The sequence below is a fragment of the Netta rufina genome (genome assembly GCF_964035555.1).
Source record: "Netta rufina genome assembly, chromosome: 10".
In the NCBI taxonomy this organism is placed as follows: Eukaryota; Metazoa; Chordata; class Aves; order Anseriformes; family Anatidae; genus Netta; species Netta rufina.
The window spans coordinates 7721445-7738116 of NC_140133.1; the positions used below are offsets into that span (position 1 = coordinate 7721445).

At 47.5% G+C, this 16672-nt stretch overlaps 1 protein-coding gene across 3 annotated transcripts in view; it reads left to right on the top strand.

The window, feature by feature from the left end:
- RBM6 (RNA binding motif protein 6) overlaps nt 1–16672 on the top strand; it is a 52235-nt gene that overhangs the window by 1383 nt on the left and 34180 nt on the right. For 2 of the 3 annotated variants that reach the window (XM_084292645.1, XM_084292647.1), the window contains exons 2-5: nt 1887–1999; nt 3712–5068; nt 5935–6024; nt 6944–7013. In XM_084292645.1, the coding sequence (XP_084148771.1) occupies nt 1956–1999; nt 3712–5068; nt 5935–6024; nt 6944–7013 (1561 nt within the window). In that variant the 5' untranslated portion in view covers nt 1887–1955. The remainder of the gene's footprint in view (nt 1–1886; nt 2000–3711; nt 5069–5934; nt 6025–6943; nt 7014–16672) is intronic. The other variant, XM_084292646.1, reaches the window with a different exon arrangement.

Below are 16672 nucleotides of genomic sequence, written 5' to 3' on the forward strand. Positions count from 1 at the left end.
GTTGTGACTGAAGGGCACCAAAAATAACTGGCGCGTTGTTCCTAGCGCTTAGGGGTGGATTTTTGCTCCCCTGCTGGCCCGCTCCCGTCCCCAGGCTGTGTTGGGCTGTCTGTGGCAAAGCAGCCTTCCCCCACACCCTGCCTGCTTGTGCCGTGGGGCAGGGGGTGGGATCCTGCTCTCGCCTCCTGTTTGTCCCGCTACAGAGAGCTGGGGTTTGTCAGCAGGTTGCAGTTCCTCTTCCTCGATTTCCTTCTGCGTGCTCAGCTCCAGGGCCCGGTCACGTCCCCTTTTTGCATCGGGTCAGACCCTGAGAAGAGGTGGTGAGCAGAATGGGGGGGCTGAGCTGGCAGTGAATTACCTGGTGCTGAGGAGGGCAGGTCCCAGCGCTCACAGCACCTCTCCTGCAGCGCTTGGGTCCGTCTGGGCCTCGGTGGCAGTGGGAGCCCCTCTCTGGAGGTTCTGGCCGCCTGCTGTCCCCTTGTTTTGTGGGGCTGCATTGTAAACTGTACCACTGAAGTACCCCGGGTTAAACTGCTATCAGTCTGATGGTTTTTTTCCCCATGTGATTATTATAATGTTGTGTCCAAGCAGCTCTCTGTTGGTGAGGGATTTTTTTAAGCATTGGGAAGCTTGTGGACTCGATGAAAACTAGAGTGGGGGAGGAAACCAGGAAGGGAAGATGGAGAAACAGCGGCTCTGCAGGTGTCTGCAGGCTGCTGTGGGTTGCAGGTGAAAGCCACAGCCACTGCCACAGCCGCCTCCGTCTGCCTGTCCTCGCAGCCTGAAGCACGGCTTCTGCCAGGAAAAATGGCAGAGCTCGTGGTGGGACGGCCCGGGAAGAGCCACGTAACCACGAGGGGACCTCGAGGGATCTTGAGCGGAGGTGGCGGAGGTGGGGTGGGGATCCCGCGTGTGGCTGCAGCCATCCCAGCCCGCTCCTTCCCTCCCGCTGCTTGTCGGGCAGCGCTGACCTTTGGAAGCGGGAGGAAGCAGGGCGTTGCGTGGTTTTCGTTGAGATTTACTGCGCTCACGAGGCCCAGCAGTGGCTGTCCGTGCCGTCCTCTGTTCTGCGGAAGCACTGCAGGGAGCTGGCTGCAGCCCTGCTCTGGGGAAATGTGAATCCCTTGCGTAGTGGTGGGACCCGAGGGGCTGCTGTGCCACAAGAACTCCGAAACCACTGCTGGGAGCGGGTTGGGGACCACTGAGGTGCTGGCACCGTTCTGCTCCGGGCTCTGCTGCAGCCCTCGTGGGGGAAAGCCCCCAAATTCTTCCTGTTTGAAGTCCTGGCTTTGGCTGTCTCCAGGAAATCCTCCCCTTCGTGGCTGGTGGGAGGAAGCAGGTGACGTTTCATACCTGCGCTCAGCTTTTAGGGCAGTTCCGGACAGCAGAGGCTGTAAAGATTTATTGGCAGAGCGCGCCCTGCTATCTGCCTGCTTTTGGAGGGCAAAGTAAGCACAGCAGGCCAGCAGCGGTGATGGTTTCCTTGAACAGCAGAGAGCTTTGGGCAGAAATAGTTGGGATTAAACATTAATTGCAAACTGTTGCTCGGCGCTGGGCCTTGCTGTTTATAGACTGTGGGATTCTCACACTCGCAGTTGCTCTGAGTAGTGTTAGACAGCACAGTATGTCGGGAAGCGTTGTGTTCATCGAGAGCAAATATCAAATCGTTTGCCCACACATATCGGCGGTTTCGTTTCGGAAGGCATTTGAAGCTTGTGAGTTTGAACGTGGAGAAACGCAGCACTGAGCCCGTTCCTGCCGGAGAGTGGCCCTGCGTGTCGGTGGGCTCGGCCCTTCCCACGCGCCTTCCGCTGACCAGCAGTGGAAATTTTCTTCTGCGCTGTGTCTTCATTGCCCTGTGGCTCACTGTCACGTTATTTCCTCAGCAGGTTGTGCTGTCGTGGTGTTCTCAGAGCGAATTACCCATTTCTGGAAGCCTACCAGACAAGGGGAACATGTGGGGAGACCATCGACAAGGCAACAGAACGGGGTCCTTTCGGTAAGCACTGGAACGTACCCTTTGCTCCCTGCACTGAAGAACGTTACTGAAACAACGAGAACTCTGTCAATATTCCTGCACATCCTCCTCCAGCTCATTTTGCTAAAAGTTTCTGAGCTCCTTGTGGAGCTAGGTGTCATTCCTGAGCAGTAGGCAAGTTAAGCCACGGTGTAGCTTTCTGCATTTTGGTGAAGTTTTGTGTTTGTTTGGTTCTTTTTTAATGACAGCTGATGTTTTTTAACAAATGTTATTTCTTGTGCTCCTTCACAAGACGTTCTTGAATGTCACTGGAGCTGTTGCAAAGATGCACATGCAGCCGACCTGCACTGCCTGATATTTTTCTTAGTTTATATTCCTCTGCTTGTTACTGGGCCCTGTGTTTGCAACAGGCCTTTGGGAATAAAAACTGAAATAAAGCAGAGGCGCCAAGGGAGAGGGTTTTCCTCCCTCCTGCATAATTTTTTCATCCTTTATTCATGTCTTCATCTCAGTTATTTGAAAATCAGAATGATAAATGTACTTCCTCCTGGCATACCGTAGGCTCCTGAAATAAGAGTATTTCAAATAAATGTCTGACTGCAACGTGTTGAGAAAGCTGATGTCGTGAATTTAAAACAGTGTCCTGCAGAACCTGTCTTAACAGGGTTGATCAGAGAGCGATCATGATTTGTGGTGATAGCAGCAGTGCTGCTCTGCTGATTTATTTTCTTAAAATTGGTTTTTATTGGCATCATTCTTTACTGTGGTGGATGGGCGATTCTATCCTCAAACCAAGTTTCAATTCCCATTCCCTGTGGTGTTGAACCAGGGGCTTGCAGCTTAGTAAATCCATGTGCAGTTTGATTAGCTGTGCACGTGTGCGTTTTGTTGGTGAGTGATCCTGTATGAAACTCAGAGAACTTGCTGGAGTTGCTAGGGAAATGCCCACTGATTACGGTAGGATTTGGTGTTTCTTTAAAATGTGTTGCTTTAATATTTTATTTTTCTATTTTTTTAATATTTTGAAGTACTACTTAGCTGAAAAGTCAGGTAGCTTCATCTCAGAAACAAAGAAAGTGGATTTTGAAAAAAACTGTAGTAAGAGGAAATCTCTTCCTGAGTGGTGTTGTGCAGAGATCAGAACTTGTGGTTGTGGTGTTGTAAAGAGGGTGCGAGGCAGCTGGTCTTGAGGCATCTGCAACGTCTGAACTGAGAGCTTTTAGCATTTTCCTGGTTTAGATTCCAGCACAGGGAGGCATAAACTCTTCTGTGTAGCATGTTTCTAGAGCATGTTCAGTAACCTTTGCTTTTTTGTGCCCCGTGACGATGTGATAAGTTAGCCGTGTGTAATGCTGCCCAGAGAACTTAAGCCCAGGTTGTTCCTCCCAGGCGTGTGCTGGTGATGCTAATAAACAGGCAGGCCAGCTGCTGGAACCTTGAACAGCTGCAGAGCTGTGTGCAGTGCAGGACTACGTGATTGCTACCGTCATTAACCCATTAATATTGCAGGTTTTCCCTGTTGAGTGCTTCTGGAAATTGTGCTGAAATGGGAGCACCCAAGTTTACTTTCTCACATCTGTCGTATGCTGCCTCATCTTAAACTGCCAAACATCAATATCTTCTGCGGATCTTAGACTGTTACACCACTCTATAAAAGTTTAGAGAAGAATGTGCTGCTGTATAGATTTCAGACTCTAAGCACGTTATGAATAATACTGTCTTTATTTCTACAGTGGGAGCCAAGAAGAAAGGTTTGCTCCCGGGTGGAACAGGGAATATCCTCCTTCCCTTGATAGTCTTGCTCAAGAAAGACACTCTGGCAACTTCTCTGGCAGAGAATCACTTCCTTTTGATATCCAGGCACTCGCAGGCCTCCTCAATCCTCAGTTTGCCAACAGAGAGGAACCTTCTTTCAGCTTTGGAGCCAGAGATGGACCGCGTAGTGACCTCAGAGGTAGGGAAGGGCACCACGATTTCAGGGGCAGAGATTTCCCACCGTCTGACTTTCAGAGCAGAGATGAGTCTCAGCTGGATTTCAGAGGCAGGGAACCACCCCCTTCCGAGTACAGGGGCAGGGATATGTACTCCGGAGACTTCAGGGAGAGAGAAGGGCCACCTATGGACTACAGGGGTGGGGACGCTCCTTCAGTGGACTACAGGAACAGGGAGACGTTCCGTATGAACTACAGGGACAGGGAAGCACATAACGTGGATTACAGGGGCAGAGATGAGCCTCCGCCAGACTTCAGGGGGAGGGGGTCTTTTGATCTGGACTTCAGAGGTCGAGATGGATCTCATTCGGACTTTAGGGCAAGAGACGTCCCTGAGCTAGACTACAGGGGCAGAGACCATTCCTATTCCGACTTCAGAAATAGGGATGTACCTGATTTGGACTTCAGGGGTATGGGCACATCTGATCTGGACTTCCGAAACAGAAACGCACCATCGTCAGATTTCAGAAATAGGCACAGGTCTCGGACTGATCAGGATTTTAGGAGCAGAGAGGTGGCTCCTCCCATGGACTTCCCAGAGAGGGAAATGCCTGCTGTGGATCAAAGCCTTGTAGATTTTAGGCGCAACCAGTCTACTGCACCTTTAGCAGAAAGAGAGGGCTCTGGTTTAAACACCAGCAAGAGAGAGGAGGCTGCGCTTGGTTTAGATAGAACTCCTTTTGGTAGCCAAAAAAGTGAATTTCAACATCCAGAAGCACCAGCCAGAGAAGAGGAATCCCTTGGACTGAATCTCAAAGATGACGCTTCACACAATTTCCAAAACAGCCGTGGACCTCTTCCTACTACCCTTCAGGACCAAGAGGAGCAACCTCAGACCTTTGCTAACAAGCAACAACAACAACAGCAGCAGCAGCAGCAGCTTTCTGGGGGGGAACAGCAAAGATCTGATTCTGATCTTGGGTTGAAAGGTGAAGGAGATCTGGATTTCCTGGGACGGCAAGATACAGACTACAGAAACATTGAGTATCGTGATGTGGATCACCGGCTGCCAGGGCACCAGATGTTTGATTACGAACACGGCAAGTCCTTTTCAGAAGGAAAACCCGGCAAAGATTCTAGGCCCTATAAGAGCCTTCAGGTAGGTGGCTTTGTCAGTTGATGTTTCTCTTAAGCACATGTTGGCCAAAGAATGGAAGGAGCAGGGAAGGAGTCTTCTATTCGTGTTCCGTCACTTTGGTTCAGTCCTAACTCACTGTCCTTCTCTGAGGACATCCTCCTGCTCCAGGCCATTTGGGTGGGCACGCTTTCTATCCCAGAAATGCTTTATTCTCAAAGGAGATGCAATTTAGCAATTGAGAGTTGCTAAATACATAGAACCAGATGTGGTTCAGAAAGTCCCCAAGCTGAAAATGAGCAGACAAGTGGAGGGTGTTCTGTGGGGTGGGGAAGCATTGCATAGAATAGTTTATGTTCTCCTGGGAATCTGCTTACGAGCGCTACCAGAGAGAAGCTACTGGGACAGGTGGACCCGCGTGGAACAGCACAGCTGTTCTCATGTGCGCTTTGTTTATCCTCGTGGTCAACTTTGAAATCTCAAGTTAATGGTAACCACTGAATTAATAACTGCTGTGGAATTTGAATATCCCACTGCTGGGAAGCAGAGAGCTTTTCTGCTTCTCTTTTTATAAAAACTGGGAGAAACGTGGGATTCAGGGCAAGACCTGCCTCTTGGCATTTACTGTTTATTCTGAGCTGTGTATCTTGTAGACAGATACTTGCTGGACCTGGATCTCACTGCACAGCTCAGTGAGCATACGAAGCTGCTTGTGCTAATATTGCAGAGCTCTCTGAATCTCAAGCAATGCTGTGGTAAAGATTTGAGCCATTCTGCTTGTGGCCCTTTGCCTTTGAATTATACCCTGCTATATTTTATTCTGGTTTGTGTATCTCGTGAGCTAGCGTTTCTCATTTGTAAAAACAACATTTTGGTTGTGTGAACTCAAGGACCAAGATTACCGGACCTGCCCCAAATACGTGAAGCCAAGCAAGCTCATTCGGCTAGGAGGAGTGCCTGAAACTGCCACAAAGGATGATGTAAGTGGGATGTTTTTCATCCAAAATTCACTGTAAGACTTTCAAAACTCATATTGAGTGTTTCTAAACTTAGCATTTTCAAGCCTGGTGATTGGAATTCAGGTGGTCTGTCATTTTCTCCGAAGAAAATCCTGATTTAGGAGTGACTGCAGTGTTATTTTTTCTGATTATTCTGCTTTTTAGAGGGTCTGGAAATTATGACTCTCTTTTGCAGTCACATGCAGGTTGTTGGTAGGTAAAAGCCTTGACTGACAGACACTTGTTAACATACCTTCCTTCCAGGATTACTTAATATAGAGACAATATTGTTATTCCTTTGGTAGTATATTTTGAACCTGGAAGACATTAGTGTCTGAATGAACTTGCTCCTTCTTCATTACTTAAAATTCCTAAAATGAGATCTTACGAAGAAGGAAAAGATGCCTCCTGCTACTGCTGATTTTAGTTTCAAAAAAAATAATCATCTAGGCTACAAGGTGAGAGAAGTTACCTTTCCACAAGCTTCCACTTCTAATTAGAATTTTTTGGTGGCAGCTCCAGACATGAGAACACCCCCAGACATCAGTTTTTGCAAGGGTTAGCTGTGGTGATCAGCCCTTCTGAGGCTTAATACACTGACCTTAAATAAGGATCAGAGGGGAGCTGTCTGGACGAAAACAGCATGACAAACCTTTGAACGGTTCTGCTGTAAATGGCTGTTGCTTATTTAAACAAAAATAAAAAACACGTGAGCAAAAATTCCTCAAAACTCAGTAAACAGTTCTCAGAAACTGCAGGAACTTTACCAGGAAAATGCATGTTTGTAACAAGCTTAAAGTAGAAAGAAAAGAAGTCTTAGGGAAAGAGAAATGTACTTCAGCAAGTGCTTTACTCTGAGGTTTTATTTTGGAGACTGAAGTGGATCCTGGTTTTCCTGTAGATTCTCAATGCTTTCCGAGGGCCGGATGGGACACCTGTGAAGGACTTGCGACTGAAAGATTACAGTTCAGGTGAGAATGCTTTTTCAGTGCTTCTGGATTCAGGTTTACAAAAGGGTATTCTTAGCACCAGTACTTAGCCACTTTGGTTGTCCTTGATGCCGTAATTACAAGTATTTTTAAATGAAAATGCCAAGTTCTGTAGTTCGCTCTATTGTCTTCAAAACTGATGGCTGTGCTCACTGCTGCTTCAGAGCTAAATTGTGTTCTGGTGCTTCTAGCTGTAGGAGCAGCAGGAAAAAACAGCAGTGCTGTTCTAGTAGCCATCAATAATAAAGCTAATACTGATGTGGGACAGCAGGTTAATTCCCAATAGATTATTTGTTTTTAGTTATTCAATCCTTTTGGATTGTTCTCCATCTTGTTTCTGAGATGGCCTTGCTGTGGAGTGTCCCCTGCACAAATAGTGTCCCCATGAAACCTGACATCCCGTAACATTTCTCCTTCAGTAACGTGAAACTGTCACCCTTCTTGGATATGAAGACAGGCTTTAAAAAAAAAAAAAAGAAAAAGCAAGTTTTATAAACAAACATTGAAATACTGGGTCAGGATGCTCTTCCTTATTTCAAAGAATGAAATTTTGCTGTACTTCTAATCGGTATGTATTGGATTCTGAAGAAAGGAATAATTTACAAGGCTGCTTTGCGTGAGTTACACTGGAACAAAGACGTGCAATTGTAGCAAATGAGGGGCGAGCCCCTAGGACTGGTTTGGGTTATACTAATAGGGAATGCCTGGAAATGGGAGGAGACAATCTGAAGTCACTGCTCTTGCTCTGATGATATTGAGCAGGTCCTGCTCCAAAGTGGATTTCTGCTGTTTTCCAAAGCAAAGGAAAATGGCACAGCTGCTTTTGTCTCTTTTTAAACCGAGGAATGCAGAGGCTTTTACCATCGGTGGTGCTTTTCCTTATTACCAGTGTGGGTTGCACGTGGAGCAGCTGGAATTCCTGCTGTCAATACGTTACATAAAGGCTTCTTGAGTGTTTAGTAGCTGGGAGAGAAACTGGGGCAGTTGGGTATTTCTCAAGTATATTTTTATTTCTGGAAGCTGTCAAAGGAGATTTCACAACCTTCTCGTGAACCTTTGAACTAAAGAACACCCGTGTTACGTAGTCTGCTCTGGCCCAACAAGCAGGGCTTACAGGGTGCAATCTTTCTTGCTTCCTTTCCTCTTTTCTAAGCATGGTACAGCATGGCTGTCGTCACCCTTACAGCACCGATTGTTACCCAATGATTGCAACACATTTTTTGCCCTTCCTGATGTGATTTGTCAGTTGCTGCATTTCCGAAACACAACACATTCCAGTAATAAGTCAACGTGAACTGGGGATCTTTTCATAAGTCTCTTCTGGTGTGCATTATTAGGGCATAGAGCCCCTGGTAGAGAACTGCTGTCCCTTTCCCGTTCCCTGGTACAGAGGCCTCTCAGGCTGCGATGCGGAGTCTGAGTTAAATGCGTAAGCCCTAGTATCTGCTGATGGTCACACGTAAAATGCGGGTTGTGGTTTTTGTTGTCTCTGTAACAGCTGCATTCTATTTGTCTGTCTCCTTAGCAGCAGAGAGTTGTGTGGTTTTTTTTTATAAGAAAGTTCTCCTGGCTTGGAAAAGCCAGGGGATGAAGAATGGGGTTAAAACTAGCTCATATTTTATGAGCTACGTAAAGCTGATGGTTAACCCTGTCCGTCCAGCATCAGCCATGTAAGCTGTGTAGCACTGTTCTGGGTTACATCGATGCTTCAACGACTTTGGTTTGCATCATGTCCTAGGGCTGCAAATGCAGCTACTAATTTAAACAGCTTTCTGATCCTTGTTACGCAAGATGGATACATCTAGGACAAAACAAGCTTCCTGAATTGTGAAAACGTCTTCTTGAAATCGGGTAACTAGAAGCTGTAGTAAACTAAATCCAGGTTTTCACATGAGGTAATCCTAACAGAGAGACGTGCGAGACTGAATTCACATTAACTTCTGAAAAGCTAAGCCTGTTTGAAACTAGGGGCCAGTCGTGTGCATAAAATGCTGCTTTCACAATGGAGGGCGATGTAAATATTCATCAGAACTAAAAGCAGACTTCCTGGATTACTGATGGCTCGGATACACCTGGGCCCACCGGCTGCGTTCATGTATCAGTGCAGTGGTACAGCAACAGCCTGATTCAGAAGAGCCCCCGCTAAGCCTGAGTGGGTTGTGTATTTTTGAACACTGTCCAGAAATGTTAAAAATAACACTAATCATGAGCGTGTATGTACTTCATGTCGAGTGCGTTCGAGCAAGAAGAATGCCTGCAGCTGCTGGAGAACAAAACCGAGCGTAACAAATAGCACACAATTAACTTGAGGTGTGAGGTTCAGATCAGTTTCCCAAAAAGATAATGCTTGTCATCAGGATTATCTCAGCAGCTTCTGTGTGATCATTCCACTCTGTGATCTTTTTCAGGACTCTGTTCTGGGGAAAAAATATGTGGTTGATTTTTCTTTGGGGGGAAAAAAATAAATTCAGCTTCTTTACAAATGCCTTTCTTTTACATCCTGTATATGCGCTAAGGGAAGCGTATTTTCAATGAAGGTTGTGCTGAGCCCGGAACACTGTTCTCAACATAGCTGGTGTGATTTTGATATACATACAAGCTGTTTATTCTTGAGACTATTTTGTCTCTGGGGAACGCAGACTGAAACAGTTCATAGATTTTAAAAAGAAAGGTAGTGAAAGAAGAGACCTTGGGAACTGACGTAGTATTTCCGTTTGAATCAAAAAGGCAGGTATTTGCAGGCAATCACAAAATATCAAAATGAAATTTCATTGTATTACCCAGTGCATCATTATCTTGTTTTGTCTTGTGTCTCTGAGCTATCAGTTAGATTTTGGAATTGATGCCTGCTTGCTCAGGCTGAAAGTGTCATACCGGTTTGTGGGGGGAAGAGGGTTTCTCCCAACATAACGTGTTAAACGTTGGCAGAACTAACAATTAGGGTGTTGCCTTCTGAAGTGTGTTTGGCCACGTCTGTTCGATTAATCATTACAAAGAGTAAACCCGGAGGTGATAGTGAGATCTGCTTAAAGTCCATCAACTACTTCAGTCTGTAATATCTCCTTGTGCCTCCTGCGCTTTCAGAGCTGCAGATGCACTGCTTCTGCGCTAGATACTAGCGCTGCTGGCTCGTCAGATGCTCTCTGCGAAGTGATTGTCAGTAAGTGCTTGTGAGCTGCCCCAGGCCCGTCTGGAGGTGCTTCTCTCTGCTCACCGGGGTCAGGGCTTTTGTGTGGCTTTCGTGTGGCTTTCCAGTGGGAACCTCGTGCTGTGGAGCTGTTAGCGCTGCGGGCGATAGCACCAAGCTGCTCGTGGCACAGCTTCTGGTATTCTTGTACTGCTATCTGTGGGCTTGTGTTGGTACTGACTGCCAGAAGCTTGAAACTGATACCTTCTGACCTTCAAGGAATCTAACATGAAGGCGCCTTGTCCTGGTTTTGATTTTGATCGTGTTTTAGGCTTATGTTCTGCCTGCTTCTCCTTAAGCTCTATTTCTGTTTTCCTGACTAATGCCAAACATAAGCCAAGTCTAGGAAATGATCCTGAGGGTTTGATGTGCATGGAGCACTTCAAGTGAATGCACATGTGTGACCTGCAGAAGGGAACATGCGGATCTAAGTTCATCTTAAAGGGCTGCTTATGATGAGGTGCTGCAGGAGCATCCAAGTGCTACATGAAAGCATGAAGCGTACTCTGAGCTTTCCATTCAAATTGTTCTCCTGGTGGCCAAGCTTGGAACACACTTTCCAGCCAAGATTCACACTAGGGTTGGTATCAACTTGGAAAAAGCTGTTTAGGGAAGCTGAGCTGAGAAATCGCTGGTAGCCCGTTTTCCTAGCTTTTCCTAGCTTTTTCCTAGGTTTTCCTAGCTTACTCTACAAGCATATCTGTGCATCTGAGAGGCGTCTTTGCTGAGCTGGGAAAGCCTGAAGGAGAACAGACACGCTGAGATGGAGAGCAGCAAGGCCAGGGAGGATCTCTGTGAACTCAGAGGGCCCAGGTGAGCAGAGGCCAGGCACCTTCCTGTGATGGAGGCATGTGCAGGAAATGCAGTGTAACCTCAAATGCGATCAACTTAGCTTAGTGGCAGCTGCCTGCTGACTTTCAAAAAGTTTTTGCTTTAGCAAGTACCATTGGCACCAGATATACTTTACTGCTTGCTCACCCACCTCTGTGCACTAACATTTACCTGTTTCATTTCTGTGGCCCTCCAGACCTGGCCCTTAGACTGTAGGTGCTCGGAACTGCCTCCTTCTCCTTCCCTTTGTTGAACTTGATGCGTTTTTTTTCTTAGTTGAAGGAGTTCATCTTGATCTTACCAAGCTCTTCCACTCTGGTGCCCTGTTAAATATTAATAACCCTCTAAGGTAAACCTATAAAAAGCACCTTTTCTTTGCCCCCTCAGTGCAATGTATCCTGTATCTCAGAACAGTGAATCGCTTCTTTCAGGGAGACCCTGAAATCTAAAGTTATTTTCTTTACAGTTTTGAATATTACTAAAACTCATAATCTAAGGTCCAGAAATGTATAGTTCGTGATTGAAAAATGGAGACAGATTTTGAGCAGAGCTCCCCTCCATACCAGGGATAATCTCTCCGTTGTCCTGGGCTGGGACGCATCCCAAGGTGGTGAGATCCTCCCTGTTGAAAGCAGAGCTCCTGTTGTGTGGGGGGCATTTCTGTGCTTTTGGCTGGCCCACGTACAGCTAAACCTCCCAGTCACTGTGCATGCAGGTGGGGTTTGAGCCAGCGACCCTTCTGGAGGTCAGAGGTGCTGGAGGAACACTGCCCATGGCCCCGTGTGGGCTGCAGCTTCCAGGCAAAGCTGCACAGGAGGGATGTTCCTGGAGGTGTGCAGCCAGAACCCTGCTGAACCAAAACCTTCTCTTTCCTTTCAGGAGTCACACAGTACCCATGGGCAAACCTCTCCGAAGGGTGGTTTTGTGGCCAGCTAGTGGTGTCCTCGTGAAGAGGGCTTGGTGCCGGCCCTGCGCAGTGTGGTTAGGTCTCACAAGGCCTTACGTCCTTTGGTGTGGTACAGAGCTCGCTGTGGGATGGCGTGAGGTGTCTGCTAATGTGGCACGGAGGTGCCTTTTGTGCTAACTGTGCCGAATACACCTTCACCATCAGGGCTGGTGCTTAGGCACCAGAGGAAGGACAGTCTCCTGTTGCTGTGCTCAGTGGTTTTTTTTTTGCATGGTGAGGGTCGTGTGGCCCACTTGGCTGCATCAGCCACAGCTGAGGGCGCACAGCTCTCAGGTGCTCGTAGAGGTCTGAGGTGATCACCCAGGAGTTCCCAGGGTGCTGTAGCACGCTCGGAGTTCCCTGCTGAAGCACGACCAGATCACCTGCTCATCATCAGAGGTCCTCATTCTGGAGGGCTCATCTGTCAGAAGGCGGGGAAGTACCTTCACTGCTGAGTCCTGTTTGTAGCCAAAATAGCCTGGCCAGGACTGGGAAGCACCTTGGCTGGCATTAGTCCATGGTCGTTGATGCCAGTCCTTGTCAGTTTTCCCAGCTGTGTGGGCAGTAGGTTTTTGGCTGGTTCTGCTTGATTTTAGGGCAGGAGAGTGTTGCATCATGCAAGCCAAAGGCATTCTCGCCAATCTGTCCTCATCTGTGATGTGGTGGCTTAGCAAGTGGGAAGGACGAAGCTGTTTAAGTCTGTTTGCAGCAGTGATCAACCTTGATTCATGGTTTGCAGCCTGTTCAACACAGAAGGCAACAGCCAGCCAGGAAATGTGCTCACAGCCCTCCTGACATGCACGTTCCTTCTGTTTATGATGGCTTCTAAAAATGTGCTCACCCTTTTTGCATCTCCAGTGCAAAGCTTCAAGGCTTCTCACAGCGTGCTGACACTGCTGGATTAATTGCTTTTCTGAGTCATTTGTGCTAAATGGCAGATCCTGGAGGCCCAGGTACACATTAGCAGTATTTCAAAATCAGTTTCCTGCCTGTAGCACCTTCCCACATTTGCAGCTTCCAGTTCTTTCATGGCATTTTGTGAAGGCCTCAGCCTCTCTTGGATTCTGCATTTCTGTACAAATATAATGTAATAATTTGTCTCTAATAAAGCTGCAGTGTGTGAGGTCTTGGTGTCTTGGATTTTTCCCCCCTCCCCACTGTGCTAGTGTACAAACCACTGCCCTTCTGGCCAAGAATACAGCTGTGGAAGAAAACAGCGTGGACTGTTTGCCTTTGAGGGCATCTCAAGCAGGTCCTTTCTGCATCTTGTCCTCCTGGGTGGAGGAAGAAGAACAGGCTGTAGCATGATACCTTTTAGAACAGCTGCATTTCAGATCTTCTGGTTTCAGTGCTGTTCTCTTGTGCAGCACTGTCATGAATATCTTCATTAAAAAAGAGGGACAGTATGAAGTGGCAGCCCTTTTTTCAGCAGCCAGGTGTGGCTTGTAAATGCTCAGCCTTCGAAAGGAATCGGGGACAGGGCTTGGTGCAGATTGTCCTGTTTGTTATTCAACAGCAAGCTTCTCTGATACAGCTCTTCAGCTTTCGGAGCTGGGGAGGCCAACGCATCTGTGCAGCAAAGAGGCCTGACAAATTTATGGAAGCTCTGAATCCACCAGCTGGTGTGGAGAGCGCTCTCACTTTTGGCTTCCGAGTGTGTGTGAGCACAGATCGGTCGCTGCCATTCGCTGCGGGGGTGCCCTCCAAGGGAGCAGGCCGTGGACAGCTTTATTTTCTCTGCTCGCTGCAGAAGGCACTACGCTATTGCCCATCCTTGCTGCATGCTACTGTGCACCCATCCTTGGCCATGCACTGCTGTGCACATTGAGGAGGTCCTGGTTTCTTGGCAGCATCGAGTATATTGGCCCTGCTCAGAACAGTACGCTCTATCAGCGTGAGGGTATGGAGAAAGCCCTGCATTTTCTGGTATTTTCTTGAGACAAGGTATTCACTCTTTAGTAAGGATGACTTCACAGGCTTCCTGGGCTGCCTCATACAGGTAATCTGTACGCAGCTTTCCTTGGAGGAAACAGGCCAGATTTCCACATGGGGTCACGGACACATTGACAAAACCTTCCACAAACAAGGTAGTGATTCCTGTCAACCAAGCAAAAGCTGATTTGGCGAGAAACGTGCAAAATCTTGTCTCCACAGCTGTGTGAAGACTGGTGTGTGAGATCATAGGGACTTCCACAGCCCTTGAAGGGATCTCATTTTCTCTCCATACTTGATGCTGTAGTTGCCTTTGAAGCAATAGAGCTTTCTTCTCTAATGTGGATGGAGCTCTGCAGGGGATTTCCCTGGCTGCACTCTGTTCTGCCCTGTTGCCTCTGCAGAGAGCAAGCCCCAGCAGCATCCCTCCTTCAGCAGGCTGCCTTTGCCATCTCTCAGAGTCCTAGAAGTACACAAAACTACAAATGTTTTTCTTCTATAGCACTTCTATCTCTTGGGGTGTGCTTTTTCCTAGAATCAAGGAGCTGGATCAGATCTCTTCAGTTGGATGTCTTTGTCACGTTGCCATCATGCCTTCTCTCCAAAAGTATCTTCAGTTTGGCATAGATCAGGGTCGTTGTTGTTACATGATTTATTCATTTGGCCTCCTAAAACTCCAGATAAACATTTTTGATGTCTTCATGCTACTTCCAGCACATACCAGAAGAACATTGTCTTTGTTTTAGATCTTGACATAGCAAACTATCCTGAAGTGATGCATTACTGTGTGTCAGTTGTTCAGTAGAAACACAGTAGAAACCGTGTGTGTATAGAAACAAGGCTTATTTTAAATCTCAAGTGCATCTCATTTTTTATCTAAATCCCAATAAAGGTAATTTTAAACCAGGCTTTCAGGACTTCTAGCCAAACTGTGGCATGCTAACAAAGATATGTGTCGTCAAAAATCACTCCACTGAAATGCATGGTTAAGAAGCAAAATATTCCTTATTCAGATGTTTGCACAGCAGCTTCCTGGAGCTTTTAATGTGTATCCTTAGTAGTATCGAGTGCTCATATTCATTGTCAGTGCAGAAAACAACAGAGCATGCCTTGGAAGCATCCATAAAGGTTGTGTATACACAGAAGCACTTCAGGAAAACAAACTCATTCACTAACTGGCGGAGTTCAAGTGTTGGAGGACTGGTGCGTACCCTTGTTGGAAAGTTCGTTTGAGCAGCTACTGCTCCAGCACGCTCAGAGTTTGGGGAGGGTGTTGATATCAAACACTCCTGCCAAAACAAAGCATTCCTTACTCAGTTCTTACTCAGTTCCTTGTTTGTATTTTTTTTCCTGTGGAGCCCGAAGCAGCGGTGATACAAGTGATTAAGACGATACTTGGCTTTATGTCTTCATGTGAAACCTTGCCTGTGAGTTCAGGCCACCTTGAGTCACAAAGCCACGCTGTCGTCATCAGCAGTGATTCTGCGTTGCTGGTTTGATCGCTTTGCTCTTACTGATAAGCCCTGGAGAATACTGGTAGGTGTCCCAGAGCTCTGGTGTGCAGGGAGGACAGCTCACCCTGGGGTGCCTGTTGTACCGGTCCCTGCCGCTGGGTGCCTGTCCCCGTGCATCTGCCTGTCAAATCCTGTGCCCTGCTTCTGGTAGCAGCAGATGAGTTGCTGGGTTCTGACAGGCAAACTGCATTCAGAAAGAAACATAGGCAAGCTCAGCAGCTGCTGCACAAAGAGCTGAAGCAGCCCTACGAAGGAGGCAGAGAAGCACAACAGTTGCTGGCAGCAGCCTCTCTAGCCAGCCTCAAGGCACTCAAGTTTTATTTGAGGTGTTGTCCTCTGGGTAGTGGGATTATTGCCAACGGTGGCAAAAAAAACAGCAAGCATTGCATTTCCAAGGCGTGGTGTGGTTGTGCTGTTGTTCCTGCATTTCAGTGGGCTTTCCAGCTCTAAAATGGAAGGATGTTGTCCTGGAGCTGGGGGCGGAGGGGCCGTGCTGTTGAAAGCTGCTGCTGCTGTGTGGTTTTCACACATTGCCTGCGCTGGTCAGATCTGCGAAAAGAGGATTGACCTGGGGGTGGGGGACAGAAAAGTTCTGAGCCCCCCCAGATCTTCACGGGCAGTTTGGAGCGGGGCAGTGGCTCCAGGCTGCTCTCTTGTGTCACTGCTTCGGTGCTGTGCAAGGACAGCCGGTACTGAATCACAGAATGTGACGTTCCTGTGCAACCCGACCACAAGAAATGAACATGTGGCCTGAAGCTGCTTTTGGGCAGGATGCGGGGCCAGAATTTCTGGGTTTGGTTCTCACCGGGTGTGTTAACTGCAGCGGTGCTTATTAGGTGGGTTGAGTTTGGTGGGGAAGAGGGAGGGAAGGAATTGCACAAGGCAAAACGTGCTGATCTTCCTCTTCGCTGGAGTGGGTCTGCAGCGTACAGACCTCTGAGGATCTCAGGTTTTACATCCAACATCAACAACATCAGCGCTGTGCTCAACTCTGTCATGCTGGATTAAATCCACATCTAAAACACTCGTTCACTTCATCAGACATCGGGTATAAACTGCCTCTCACATGGAGCAAATTGAGTGAAAACTCGTGCAATCTTCCTCCAGTCTGTCTGGAGACAGCTTATTTCACGTGCTCACAGAACAAAGACAGGGCTCTCATCCCGGCCTGCTGATTACAGCAGCTTTTGGAAATCCTTCCTGGGAGTCCTACAGGCTGATAAATAGCATT